Below are 13,392 nucleotides of genomic sequence, written 5' to 3' on the forward strand. Positions count from 1 at the left end.
AAAGGGAAGGAAAGTGCTGGGAACTCTTCTTTTGAGGAAAACGGCAAGAAAACATTTTAACCAAAAAGAGAAGCACTGGGGTCATTCTACTGCTGGAAATATGTACTATATATCTTTTAATTTCTCATTATCTGTTTTTAATGAAAAACAAACAAAAGCAGCTAGCTAAATCAAAAAGGCCAACAAGGCTTTTCTCTGATTAGCTGAAGGAATCAAACAAAAGGTTCTTTCTTGTTAGGAGTATAGATTCTGAAGACTTACAAATAGTAATGTGAAAGTCTCCGTATCAGATTAGAAATTGAAATAAAATGAGGATTTCTGAGAAATTTATCAAATTCACCATAGGTTTTCTGTTCTCAACACTATTTTGTAACGTGTATATATAAACCCTGTTAAGTTTTTATAGTGTAAACAGTATAACAAAGGAGTTACTCGGACTTCCCTGGTGGCGCAGTGGTTAAGAATCCGCCTGCCGATGCAGGGGACACAGGTTCGAGCCCTGGTCCAGGAAGATCCCACGTTCCTAGGAGCAACTAAGCCCATGCGCCACAACTACTGAGCCTGCGCTCTACAGCCCGCGAGCCACAACTACTGAAGCCCGGGCGCCTAGAGCCCGTGCTCCGCTATAAGAGAAGCCACTGCAGTGAGAAGCCCACGCACCGCAACGAAGAGTAGCCCCTGCTTACCACAACTAGAGAAAGTCTGTGCGCAGCAAAAAAACACCCAACGCAGCCAAAAATAAATAAAATAAATAAATTTATTTTTTTAAAAAAGAGTTACTGAAAATCTACTACTCTTAAATAAACCATTTAATTTTGTCAGTTGCCCAAGCCTTGGCCTATACATTCATGTATTTTTGTGTATGATTAGTATATATATTTTATATACCATTTTCACATACTTATTTCCACGTAATTATAATTAAGTTGAATGAAATAAAAAATATTCACTTTATAAATCCATAAAATTTTGGATTTTTATTTTTAAAAGGTAACTCAGTAAGAAAGCCCTATCTCTTGCTCTAATTCTGGAAGATGACTATTCAGATCCTAAGTCAGAGGCCACCAACCATTTACTGATGATCTCAATTACCAACAACCTCTTAAGTGACAAATACATACAAATAAACCCAGAAAAAGGAGGCATCATTTACATGCTCTTGTTGATAACAGTGAAAACATTAAATTGTTTCTAACAGGGTTGGATGGTCACAAACAAAATCTCTAACCCTTTAGAAATTCCTAGTAGCTACTATGGAAATTTCTTGGGGCCTCTGGAACACAAGTAGGCATAGACAATAATCATTAAGCCCTTCAAAGTAAATCCTTCTGGAGGCAAAGACTATATTTTCCAATACAGTACTGTGTATTGTCCTATAAAGATTTCAGCAACATAGACTAAATGAACATTCAAATGTAGAAGGCTCAAAGTAGGCATAGAATTAACATTTGGTGAACTGAACACTAACAGTTTAGAAACAAAGACAATGCACATGGAAATGAAATTAAGCTTTACTTCTCTGAGTAAGATATCTACACTAAAAGCATACAAATGACAAATTTCTTAAGAACTGAGTAATTATACTGAGGTTCATTAATGAAGGCTTGACTTTTTCCAAAGGGGGAAAAAACAGATCTGCTATCTGCCTAGAACATTAAATTGAAATCTTCAAAAGTGATACTGCTATTACCTTAGTAAACCAGTAACACTAATATAATATCCTTTACAAGTATAAAGGTGAGAAGTTATGCTCATTGTTTTTGAAAAATTGGAAAGGGAAAAGGTAAAGATTAATTTCCTCCTATTCTCCTGAACTATCAATTTGAAGGAAAGAAAAATGGACCAATCAAATTAATTTCATATAATATTCTCAAAGAATATGAAATAAACAGCATAAACACAAGGATAGGGGTTACTCAGATTCAATTCTAACAAATTATTACTTGATTCTATAGGAAACAAAGATCAGTAATTGTCAGACCAGTCCTTAAGGGACTTACTCAAAAAGCCAAAATCTTAAGAATTCCATTGGACTATAAACTGTGGTCAAGAGGTAACATGTATCTAAATCAGAGCCGTTTAACAAGAGAAAGACTCAACAGGTGTTTGATAAAAGAAATGCCTGGAAACACTGGGAACACATGAAAAGACCTTTAATAAAATGAAACCATAGTATTTATGTAACCCAACAAATGAGATGGCAAGCAAATTTTAATCTCCAAAATTAATCATATCTTTTAAAGAGGCATAGTCCCTTTCTTTCCATGTCCCCATGACATTTTAATAAAGGAACAATTCTTTAAAAAGGCTTTACAACTAACTCCTCATTCTCTACTAAAATAGAACAATTAAAATTCAAGTAGAATAGGGAATTCCCTGGCCGTCCAGTGATTAGAACTCCGTGTTTCCACTGCAGGGGGCATGGATTCCATCCCTGGTCGGGGAACTAAGATCCTTCAAGTTGCATGGCACAGCCAAAAAATAAAAAATAAAATTCAAGCAGTATAGACAAGATCATCAAGGTTGATTCACAAAATAAAACAAGGTAAAACTACAGTAAGAATCAAGTAACTTTGGTAATATACACAAAAATATTAGGTAACTGAGAACATCTGTAATACAGAGGCTAAGCCCCTAGATCAAATAAAGAAGAGAGGAAATAATTCATTTGTTAGATTCAGAAACAAAACAATAACTAACATGGCTAAAGTTTTCACTTAAATTCCAAGGCCATGAAATTTTTTTTTTTTTTTTTTTGGCTGTGTTGGGTCTTCATTTCTGCACAAAGGCTTTCTCTAGTCACAGCAAGCGGGGGCCACTCTTCATTGCGGTGTGCGGGCCTCTCACTATCGCAGCCTCTCTCTCGTTGTGGAGCACAGGCTCCAGATGCGCAGGCTCAGTAATTGTGGCTCACGGGCCTAGTTGCTCCGCGGCATGTGGGATCTTCCCAGACCAGGGCTGGAACCCGTGTCCCCTGCATTGGCAGGCAGATTCTCAACCACTGCGCCACCAGGGAAGCCCCATAAAATTTTTAAACATCAGTAGTTTTAAAATGTGTTATACTGTCATTTTTAAGTACAAAAATATGTTATACTATATAGTCTTACAATATATGCAACTAGAATATAAAATTATGTTTTAATATACAACCTCCTACTAATACAAAAATGTGGATTTTCCAGAAAAGTTAGTATTTATCTGGACTTTAATAATCAATTCTATTAATGATATCTGCCATACGGCAGGGGAACCCACAAGGTGTTAAGATAAACAATAAAAAGGCAAAAGAATAAATTCTTAAATTTAAGACTGGTACTTGCCAAAGAATACATAGATCTGTAAATAGTGCTAAGAGAAAAAGTGACAGAAGTTAACTAATGCACTGAGCATAATGCCTGGAGTATAAAACATGCTACCCTTTCTTTCAGTAAATGAATAAATACATAGGCCTTGAAATTCCACAAGTTAAAAATGTTGGTATATAACCATTTTATCAAGCTAACTACATACCATGTTAAATAAAACATAGGCGGGCTTCCCTGCTGGCACAGCGGTTGGGAGTCCGCCTGCCGATGCAGGGGACGCAGGTTCATGCCCCGGTCTGGGAGGATCCCATGTGCTGCAGAGCGGCTGGGCCTGTGAGCCATGGCCACTGAGCCTGCGCGTCCGGAGCCTGTGCTCCGCAACGAGAGAGGCCACAGCAGTGAGAGGCCCGCGTATCGAAGAAAAAAAAAAACATAGGCAAAGAAAATGTCAAATGAAAGATAGGATTCCTAAAGCATAAAGCTATAGACCTTCTACTTTCAGGATCCATTTTCATAGTCCTTGCAGTATCCCAAATAAGTTCGACTATTGTGATGATGGTATAGCTCTTCAACTAGAATACAGCCTGAACCAGAGAAACCTAACCCCAAGGGCTGAAGTGGTGTGTAGAAAGTACCTAGAACCTCCAGAGAACAATCCTGATGACTGAAATTGAAATCAAATCTCTTGCCCTACTTTAGAAACAAGCTTGCCTCTCCTGGTTCCTGGACAATAGACCAAATGTGTCCTTTGAGACTTCCTTACCAAACTCAAATTTCATCTTCAGAAACTACAAGTTAATCAATAATTCCCTACACTAGTTCCAAGAGTGATTTCAGAGCTTCAGATAGACTATTTTTATATTATTAATTATTCAAAATACATTCTTTTTAAATTTGTTAATTTTCAAGAAGCAAATGAACACTTTAATACACAAAGTCCTATAACTGAATCTGCTAGAAGGTGTCTAAGTTAAACAGAAAATTGGAAAAAAAAATTATTTTTTAAATTTAAAGGTACAAATTTAAATAGCCCAGGTATGTCCTTAAAGATAAGGGGAGGGCTTCCCTGGTGGCGCAGTGGTTGAGAATCCGCCTGCCGATGCAGGGGTCATGGGTTCGTGCCCTGGTCCGGGAAGATCCCACATGCCGCGGAGCAACTAAGCCCGTGAGCCATGGCCGCTAGGCCTGCGCGTCCGGAGCCTGTGCTCCGCAATGGGAGAGGCCACAACAGTGAGAGGCCCACATACCACAAAAAAAAAAAAAAAAAAAAAAAAAGATGAGGGGAAAAAGCTAAGCCTTCAATTATGTGTCTACAATTTGGGGATATAAGATATGAAAGCTTAGAATTTAGTAGAGAGAAGACTAATACACATGAAACAAAGAGTAATAAATAACAGTATACCATGAAGTGTTAAAGTGTTAAGTGGCTAAGTGCTCAATTTGGGACGTCTATAAACTCAGATGAGGAGGGAAATTATCTTTACTTTCAGTAACCTCCAACTGAAATTTAGCATTTCCTTCTATTGGGAATTCAGTCAGACCACAATTATTAACAATATCTGCCACTGTCAGTAGTAGAAATCATAGATACTTTCCTATCACACAATCATAAGTTGCAGACACCTCCAAACCATGACAATGTTCATCATTACTTGGAAATTATTAAACCCATGCTAAATCTTATTATTTAATACAGAAGCACATGTTACTATCTCATAATTTTAAAAAATATTTTGATAACTGTATTTTAATGTAACTGGTTTTCTTTGTAATCCTATGTAATTTAAAAATACTACTCAGAAAACGGGTCCTATAGGCTTCAGACTGCCAAAGGTGTGGCATGGAGCAAAAACTGTCAAGAGCCCTGCCCTACAGCTTCTATAGAAGCACTCTCCTTCCCCACCTCTGGATTTGATGGCATAAGGACATAGAGCTTGAGTTGCTGACACACTGTAACCACAAAGGGACAACACCATGGAAGCAGAGCTTATTCAATAAAGGAAATAAGAAGATGAGATTCTGACCACCTAAGTACAAGTGGATCAAGCTTCATCTTTGGTCTTTTTAGTACTACAAGTCAGTAAATTTGATTTGGTTTTCTGTTATACTCACTACACTCAACAACTAAATGGTACAGCTGATAGCAATATTTTCTATCTCAGGAAACCAGAGCAATACCCATTTCTTGGCATAGCAACAGCAAAATTACAAAAGGATTCACTTTACCACCATTTAGGGAACCTGGGGAAAATGAGTTTAGTTTTTCACAAACTAAGTGTGCTGAAGACTCACTCAATACTCACTCCAATCCACTCTCACATGGACTTCCTATTTTACAGAGGCTGTATAGCTAAAAACTACATTTTGCAGATGCCTTTGAAGCTAAGGTTTCACATAAGACTTAAGTGTGGCCAAGCAGCCCACTTAAGATATAGAGAGCAGAAAGTAACATGTAATGATGTTCCTGTCCAAGGAAGTTAAAATTTCTGCCACATATGGTGGCCCATAATGGCAGTAGCTCCCTTATCAGGCAAGTTCTACAGCATCTCTGTGGTGTTTGTTCTAGAACTTCAGTCTAATCTGTTCATTCAGCCTACTCAACATTTACCTCTTTCTTAATAAATCCCATTTGCTACAACTACTTAGAGCAAATGCTCTTGCTACAGATTCTTGAAAAATAAATACAAAGTAAACACAGATGTACAAAAAAGCAGCATCTGTGTGATGAATCTGGAGATTGGGATTGACATATATACACTAATATGTATAAAATGGATAAGTAATTAAGAACCTGCTGTATAATAAATAAATAAATAAAATACAAAAATTCAAACAAAAAAAAAGGGGGGGGGGGCTTCCCTGGTGGCGCAGTGGTTGGAAATCCGCCTGCCAATGCAGGGGACACGGGTTCGTGCCCCGGTCCAGGAAGATCCCACGTGCCGCGGAGTGGCAAGGCCCGTGAGCCACAACTACTGAGCCTGCGCTTCTGGAGCCTGTGCTCCGCAACGGGAGAGGCCCGCGCTTCAGCACCACAATGAAGCGTGGCCCCCGCTCGCCACAACTGGAAAAAGACCTCACGCAGAAACGAAGACCCAACGCAGCCAAAACAAATGAATTAATTAATTTTTTTTAAAAAAAGCAGTATCCTGGGCTTCCCTGGTGGCGCAGTGGTTGAGAATCCGCCTGCCGATGCAGGGGACACGGGTTCGTGCCCCGGTCCGGGAAGATCCCACATGCCGCGGAGCGGCTGGGCCCGTGAGCCATGGCCGCGGAGCCTGTGCTCCGCAACGGGAGAGGCCACAACAGTGAGAGGCCCGCGTATCGCAAAAAAAAAAAAAAAAAAAAAGCAGTATCCTATTGGCAGTCAGAAACCTAACAAGAGTTAACAGCTTATGGATACAGATATAGGCTTGACCTGGAAAGCATTATAATTGAGAAGCCTTAAGAGCTAAGGGCCAGATTACAAGGAGCACAACAAAGAGTCCAGAACAAAGCTTCAGACAGACTCAAGATAGAGAACTAACTAGTGGTTACCAATTGGGGGTGGGGGAGTAAGAGGTGTAAACTATTAGGTATAAAATGAGCTACAAAGATATAATGTACAACGTGGGGAATATAGCCAATATTTTATAATAACTATAAATGGACTATAACCTTTAAAAATTGTGAATTACTATATTGTACACCTGTTAACATCTAATATTGTACAGCAACTATACTTCAATTTTAAAAAAAGAGAACAGAGCTTTCGATAGTTTGGATCTGGAAGAGAAAGAATTGCCAGCCAAGCTGATAAATCAGAAGAAATCAGCGATAGGCAAAGAACCGAGAGAGAATTCAAAAAATGAAGATGTCTTCTGTACAACTAAATACCAAAGATGACAAATGGGCTAAGAATTTAACTAAAAGATCCGTTTTACACATTACTTCCTTTCTCAAAGATTGTCCTGAGTAAAAAATAACGGTCAAACTCCCTCCATAATTGGGTCCCTTGTCTGCTACTGCAGCTTCATACCATAACTTTTGTTTTTTTAATACCATATTTTTAATTTATAATACCATAACTTTAATTTTTAATGTCTTTTTAAAATAAATAAATAAAACCTCTTCTCCAGATCCCAAAATAAACGTCCAATCCAAGGCCCACACCTAGGAAGCTTTGTCTGGCAGTCCGTTACCTCCTCTGAATTCATGTAACATTTATTTATCAGACACCTAATTGAAATCCAAACTAAATTAGAAGCTTAAAGAGAGCAGGGGCTATGTTCTTCATTTCTTTATATTCTGAACACCCAGCATAATGCCACTCAAATGCACTGCTAACAGCTAGGCCCTTTCAACAGGTAGTTTCAGAAGGGTGGAAGTAAGATTGCAGGAGATTAAAAATTTAATTAAATTGACTTGGAAGGTGAACAAAGAAACCTTCCGTAGAAATGGTAATGTTCTATATCTTGACAGGGTTATGGGTTTAAATAGATGTATGAACTTGTCCAAACTAAGGGACAAGTTTACTTATTTAATAAGTAAACAAATAGTTCATGATAGGCATACAAAAGTATTTACTGGTAAAGTATACTTACTTTGAAATACAACCAAAATATAAGATGGATTGATAAATACATAGAGAGAGGGTAGAATGGATGGATAAACAGATAAGCAGATACAGCAAAATAAGAATTACAGAATCTACATTGTGGGTATTTAGATATTCATATTCAATGTATAAACACTTCTTGCAACTTTTCTGTGATTGAAATTTTCATGATAAAATGTTAGGGGAAAAAAGCACGGTGGAAATAATGTGATGCTCACATTATTTCAGAAGTTTGTCAATTAAAGGATTGACCTTAGGGAAGAAAAGGAAGGTATATATACATGCCTCTGAGAGAGGGATGTCTGGATTGTTCCTCTTCTCTCTACCTCTAGTCTTAGACTGCCTATACAGACTAGTTCTGGCCTTGAGTGCTTGCTCTTGCCTGAAAGAAAATGCTCACTCACTAAACTCTCTTCATTCTAGCACAATCCAAACCTGTGGAGCCTGACCCCTTTGTCTGTCTTGGGCTATGATAATCTGTTCCCTATTCTTTTTACCTGAGCTTCTAATACCTCCTTAACTGACCTTTAAACCTCTGGCCAATCTGCATAACATAAATGGTTCATCCTCTTGGTCCAATCCTTGCCCTTCAGACCCATGGCCCCCATGGCAAGGGAATGTTAAAACAAAGGTCACACAGTCCCTGGCTGAGGACCTGGCAGAGAGGTACTCAAAACATGTTTGTTAGATGAATAAAACCCATGCCGGATAATAATATAGTACACACATAAATAAAGCTTAGCTTCACATTTAAATCTACATTGTGCTGAGGGCTGAAAATGTGTGTGCTAAGTTTCTGGAGTTGAACATTTAAAAAGGGAAGATCTGGAGCCTCTTCTGTGGAGAGCAAACCAGAAGACAGAGCTGGAAACAGAAGGCTGACAAACTCTTTCAACTGACATTAAGAAACACCTACATTTAAATTAATGCTTTTCCCAGATAATACAGTATGTTCATCAGCTTCAAAGTGGCATAAACATGAACTACAGGGGGAAAGATAAATTATGCAACAGTAAGAATTGATAGGAATTCAATTTCCAATGACCTAAATGCACTTGGGAGTTATTTGCTTTTTGTTACTGTAGTTTCCAAAGGACTGCAGATTATGCACTTGCTGAATTTTGCCTTTGTCACACATGACCTAACAAGGAAGGCATTCATTCTACCATAGTAGCTTCTCTCAAGTATCTGGTTCTAAACAGCTGCAAATTTTGGAAGATAACACTGAATGATGTTTCTAACCATTAGTACGTTCTCTCCCCAACAAATATGAAAACAAGATTAAGGTTTACTAGAGTATCAAAACTGTGCAAATTAAACTGGCTGAGCATAAAGTTATTAGAAAATAAAGTAGAAAATTTGTACAAGAATTTAAATCCTAGATGTTATGTTAACAGAATTGATCCAATAAACATAACCTAAAGAATTTCTAAAATATAACTTTCATTGTTCAAATTTGCTTTTATCTGTCAGAAAGATGCTATATCACTAATGATTGGCTAATATAGTCCCTTAAATGCTGTAACTGGAAAAATGACAAAATATTTCAAAATAATACCGATCTCAAATAAATTTCCATTTATAAGAAGTAAAAGCTGCTTCCTAGACCCAAAACTGCTAGGCCTGGGTGAAAAATAACCTGCCAAAAGTAGAAACAAACTGTAAAAATGTTTCAGAGTGTTATATGTTATGGCTGGTTAAATGGTTATACAACTATACAAAGAAGCTGGTTTTTTTACACCTGTCATTGTTCCTAGGTCATATCAGAATACATGAAGACATTTATTCTCCACCTATCAACTCATTTAAAAAAAATAAGTTTATTTATTTAATTTATTTATTTTTTGGCTGTGTTGGGTCTTCGTTGTTGCACGTGGGCTTTCTCTAGTTGCAGTAAGCGGGAGCTACTCTTCATTGCAGTGTGAGGGCTGCTCACTGCGGTGGCTTCTCTCTTCTCTCATTGTGGAGCACAGGTTCTAGGTGCACGGGCTTCAGTAGTTGTGGCACATGGGCTCAGCAGTTGTGGTGCACGGGCTTAGTGGCTCCACGGCATGTGGTATCTTCCCCTGCATTGGCAGGTGGATTCTCAACCACTGCACCATTAGGGAAGCCCCTATCAACTCATTCGTAAAAAAAAATCATAACTGCTAAACACCATAGAGGAGGAAAAAATGTACTGCCAAGGAGAAGCTATTTTATTATCAGCATTTATATGTCTTTCAACTCACATGTAGTTTGACTTTCACCATATACCCTAGTACATTTAATTTACACAGATCCACATAGCCTCCCCCAGAAAGGCTCCCTGGAAAAGACACATGCAAGTGTCCTTTCTGTACCTCCTTCAACTTCATTACATAATATCTTGTCATGATCCTTTCATTTTAAAGAGTAGGTTGATTAACACCCTCAAAATCAGCAATTTCATGTTAATTTGGTACTTATCGGTCTTGAAGATCCAAAAACCCAAATTTTGTCTTTAGAGCCTTAACACTGTCACCACACGATTCCTAATTTCTTAAAATAAATATATATATAATAATTTTCAAGTACTGCACAAAATGCTATAGAATTTCCAAAGTACAGTGAGCATTAAAATGAGATTTATAGGAACACCTTGTTTTGTAAAATTCCAGTCAAATCTAATGGTAATTAACAAGGGTAAATTTTTGTTTCATTTTCTACAAAAACGTAGTAATACAGCATGACTTCCACCAGCATGCTGATGCAGAATCTAGACAGACAATACCTTATCAATCACCTTTAAAGAGCAAATGAGAGAAGGAAGTATTAACAACAAAAAACCCCTAACATTACAAGTCAAGGTCAGTGGGGACGGGCTGAGGACTCCTAACCAAGCTTCCTGCTGAAGACACTAAATTGTAATTATGCTTCAATTTTAAGCCATCTACCTCTCAAACTAGATCCTAAATGATTTTACAGAGAGGAAGAAATGATGAGCAAAAGTACTGATATGCTGCAATATCTGAAGAGAGTCATTAATGGCAGGTGACTAGCTTCTCTTCTGGCCTGATCTCATTCGGAAGAAAAGCAATATTCATAGGTAAGGCATTTTTAAAAAATTCTGTAGTTTCATATTTGAAACAGACGAGACATTAGTTACTTGTCCAGGCAAGCAGTACTGGTATATGTTATTATACAGTTACAGCCCAGTCTTAGTAAGAAAACAAGGAAAATCCATGTTGTTGAGCTATAAGTGTAGGAAACCCTCAATTATCCATAGACAGGGACAACCTGGATAAATTAAATCCCCAGGTAATTATTATTTAAGAAGAATGTTGGATTAATTCAGAACTCCTCCTCCCCTCTTTACAAAAGAAAAAGTTGACTTAAAATCCTCTCTTCCAGACCACTAACAAAAAAAAGCAAATAGGCAGATAAATGATTTCAAAATTGTCTAGCAAAACAGACTAAGGCAAATAATTATCAGCACTCGAATTGGTTCTATTTTTTCCCAGCAATTCCGATCACAAGCCATCAAACTATGAGTTTAGTTTTCTGAAATGCATTTACATTAAACACCCACCCATCCACCCCCCCAACAAAAAAAAACCCTCCTGACTGAGATTTTCCTAAATCAAATGGGTCTTATTGAACTGTACTGACAATGTTCGAAATGGAAGTTAAAGAACTTAACTATTATATTAAAATTGTAAAATGCTGATATCGAACAACTTTCGATTCAAAATCTCTGCGATGCTAGGCGTTGACAGAAGATTTAACTTCCTTTTTCTCCCCTCCGGGTCCTCCCGGCCCTTCCGCGTGTCAAGCTCCCCGCCGGGGTCTGCAGTGACATCACAGCCCCTCTCTTGGAAAGCCCTGACGTCACACACACGCTGAACCACAGCACTCTGACTTCATCGGGACTGGGGCGGAACCGCAGTCGACTTGCGCCAGTCCGGAGGCTAGAGAAGCTTCCGAGCCTCGGTCCTGCCAGGTCCCCGAAGAAGGTTAAGGACTGGCGCCAGCTCACCTGCGCTGGAACGGGGAAGGACGGAGCGGTCGAGCCCCGGCGGGCGCGACAGGGCGAGGCTACCCCCATGCAGGGCCCGATTTCCTCACCGGCCGCCGGTCCCAGGGGTGGGAGAGCCGACCTGGAGCGTCCCCACGGCCTATCCCGGATCTCCTCCGCTTCAGCCCTGACCCGGGACCCTACTCCCGCCCGCCGGCCTGCCCGACCCTCCGTGCCCCGCGGGGGCGCTCAGCGACCGGCCCGTGTACGGGCAGAGGACGCCCCCGGACGAGGTGCGGGCCGCCGGGTGCCTGCCCCAGAGCGAGCCCCGGACCGGCGGGCGGCGCCCCCGCCCCCACCCGCCCGGCGCCCCGAGAGCGCAGGCGGCCGGCGGGAGGGGGCGGGGAGCGGCCACGGTGGCCGCCGCCAGACCCCGACCGCGCCGCTCTCGCGCCACGCCCCACCCCGGCCCAGACCCACCTGCGCTCCTGCCCCGGCCGGGGCCTGGCCCGGGGCTGCACACCGCGATACAGCGGCGGCGGCACTTGGCCTGGCTCGCTCCCCACCGCTGAGGCGGACCGAGCGCCCAGCGCGGCGCGGCGGAGCCCAACGCTCGCCCCGAAACCCATTTGTTTGGCTAAAACGGCGTGACGTCACGCGCCGGCCCAATCGACGGTTGGCCAGGGGAGGGGCCGCGGAGCCAGGGAGTCGCAGCGCCCCTGCCGGGATTCTGCGGCACTTCGGACGCTGCGGGTGCGAAGAGTGGGGGACTTAAAAGAGGGAGAACCGGGTGAGGCATCTTCGGGCCCCCAAGTGGTGAAGAGTGAAAGCTCGAGCAAGACCTGCTGAGAAAGGAATCAACCCCTCAGGTTAGCCAGAATGGTAGTAACGCCAGTGTTCAACAGCCGGTAGACATGACAAGTCTACTAGTACTCATGGGGGGATGTGGAGCTATAAATGGTGTTAGATTACTGTTAGATAACCTAGTAGACTTGGGTTCAAATTTTGCTTCTGATACTGTCTGGGGAGGCTGGGCTTCAGAGTTCTCATTTGTAAAATGAAGGGGTTGAAAAAGTCCTTTTTGTTATTCTTTTCTATGCAAATCGTGGCAGGAATATCTACCAGCAAGCTGATAAACTTTGAGGTTGACAGTCTCAAAATGTGATCTTTAGAAGTTTAAGAGATTGTAAATGATGACTATAAGAAATTTTTAGCATTTTACTTAATACTTTCAAATCAGAGTGCCAGTGAGGACCCTTTTACACTCAGCCTTTAAAATGCTAATTGCTTTCACTGTAAAAATAATTTTAACCACATCATAAAACATGAGGACAATAAAGAAAAAAAACTCCTTCACCCTAACACAGCCACTCAGCATTCAGCTTATTTTCTTTTAGACCTTTTGTCTCATGCATATTTATTTTACAATGTTGTGATCATAGTGTACACAAAATTTTGGATCCTGGTGGGTTTGGGGATTTTTTGGTTTGGGGGTTTTTTTTTTTTCTTCCATAACTATT

General features: G+C 40.4%; 1 protein-coding gene across 6 annotated transcripts in view; it reads right to left on the bottom strand.

Annotated features, from left to right (window-relative positions):
* The window catches only part of FBXO34 (F-box protein 34), an 87,438-nt gene extending 74,901 nt beyond the window's left edge, over positions 1-12,537 (bottom strand). The window contains exon 1 of one of the 6 annotated variants that reach the window (XM_059055705.2): positions 12,353-12,537. In XM_059055705.2, the coding sequence (XP_058911688.2) occupies positions 12,353-12,501 (149 nt within the window). In that variant the 5' untranslated portion in view covers positions 12,502-12,537. Of the gene's footprint in view, positions 1-11,893; positions 12,188-12,352 lie in introns of those variants that run through there. The other 5 variants (XM_067028440.1, XM_067028444.1, XM_067028441.1 and 2 more) reach the window with 5 other exon arrangements.
* Positions 12,538-13,392: the final 855 nt, after the last annotated feature.

Source organism: Kogia breviceps, chromosome 3 (assembly GCF_026419965.1).
Source record: "Kogia breviceps isolate mKogBre1 chromosome 3, mKogBre1 haplotype 1, whole genome shotgun sequence".
In the NCBI taxonomy this organism is placed as follows: Eukaryota; Metazoa; Chordata; class Mammalia; order Artiodactyla; family Physeteridae; genus Kogia; species Kogia breviceps.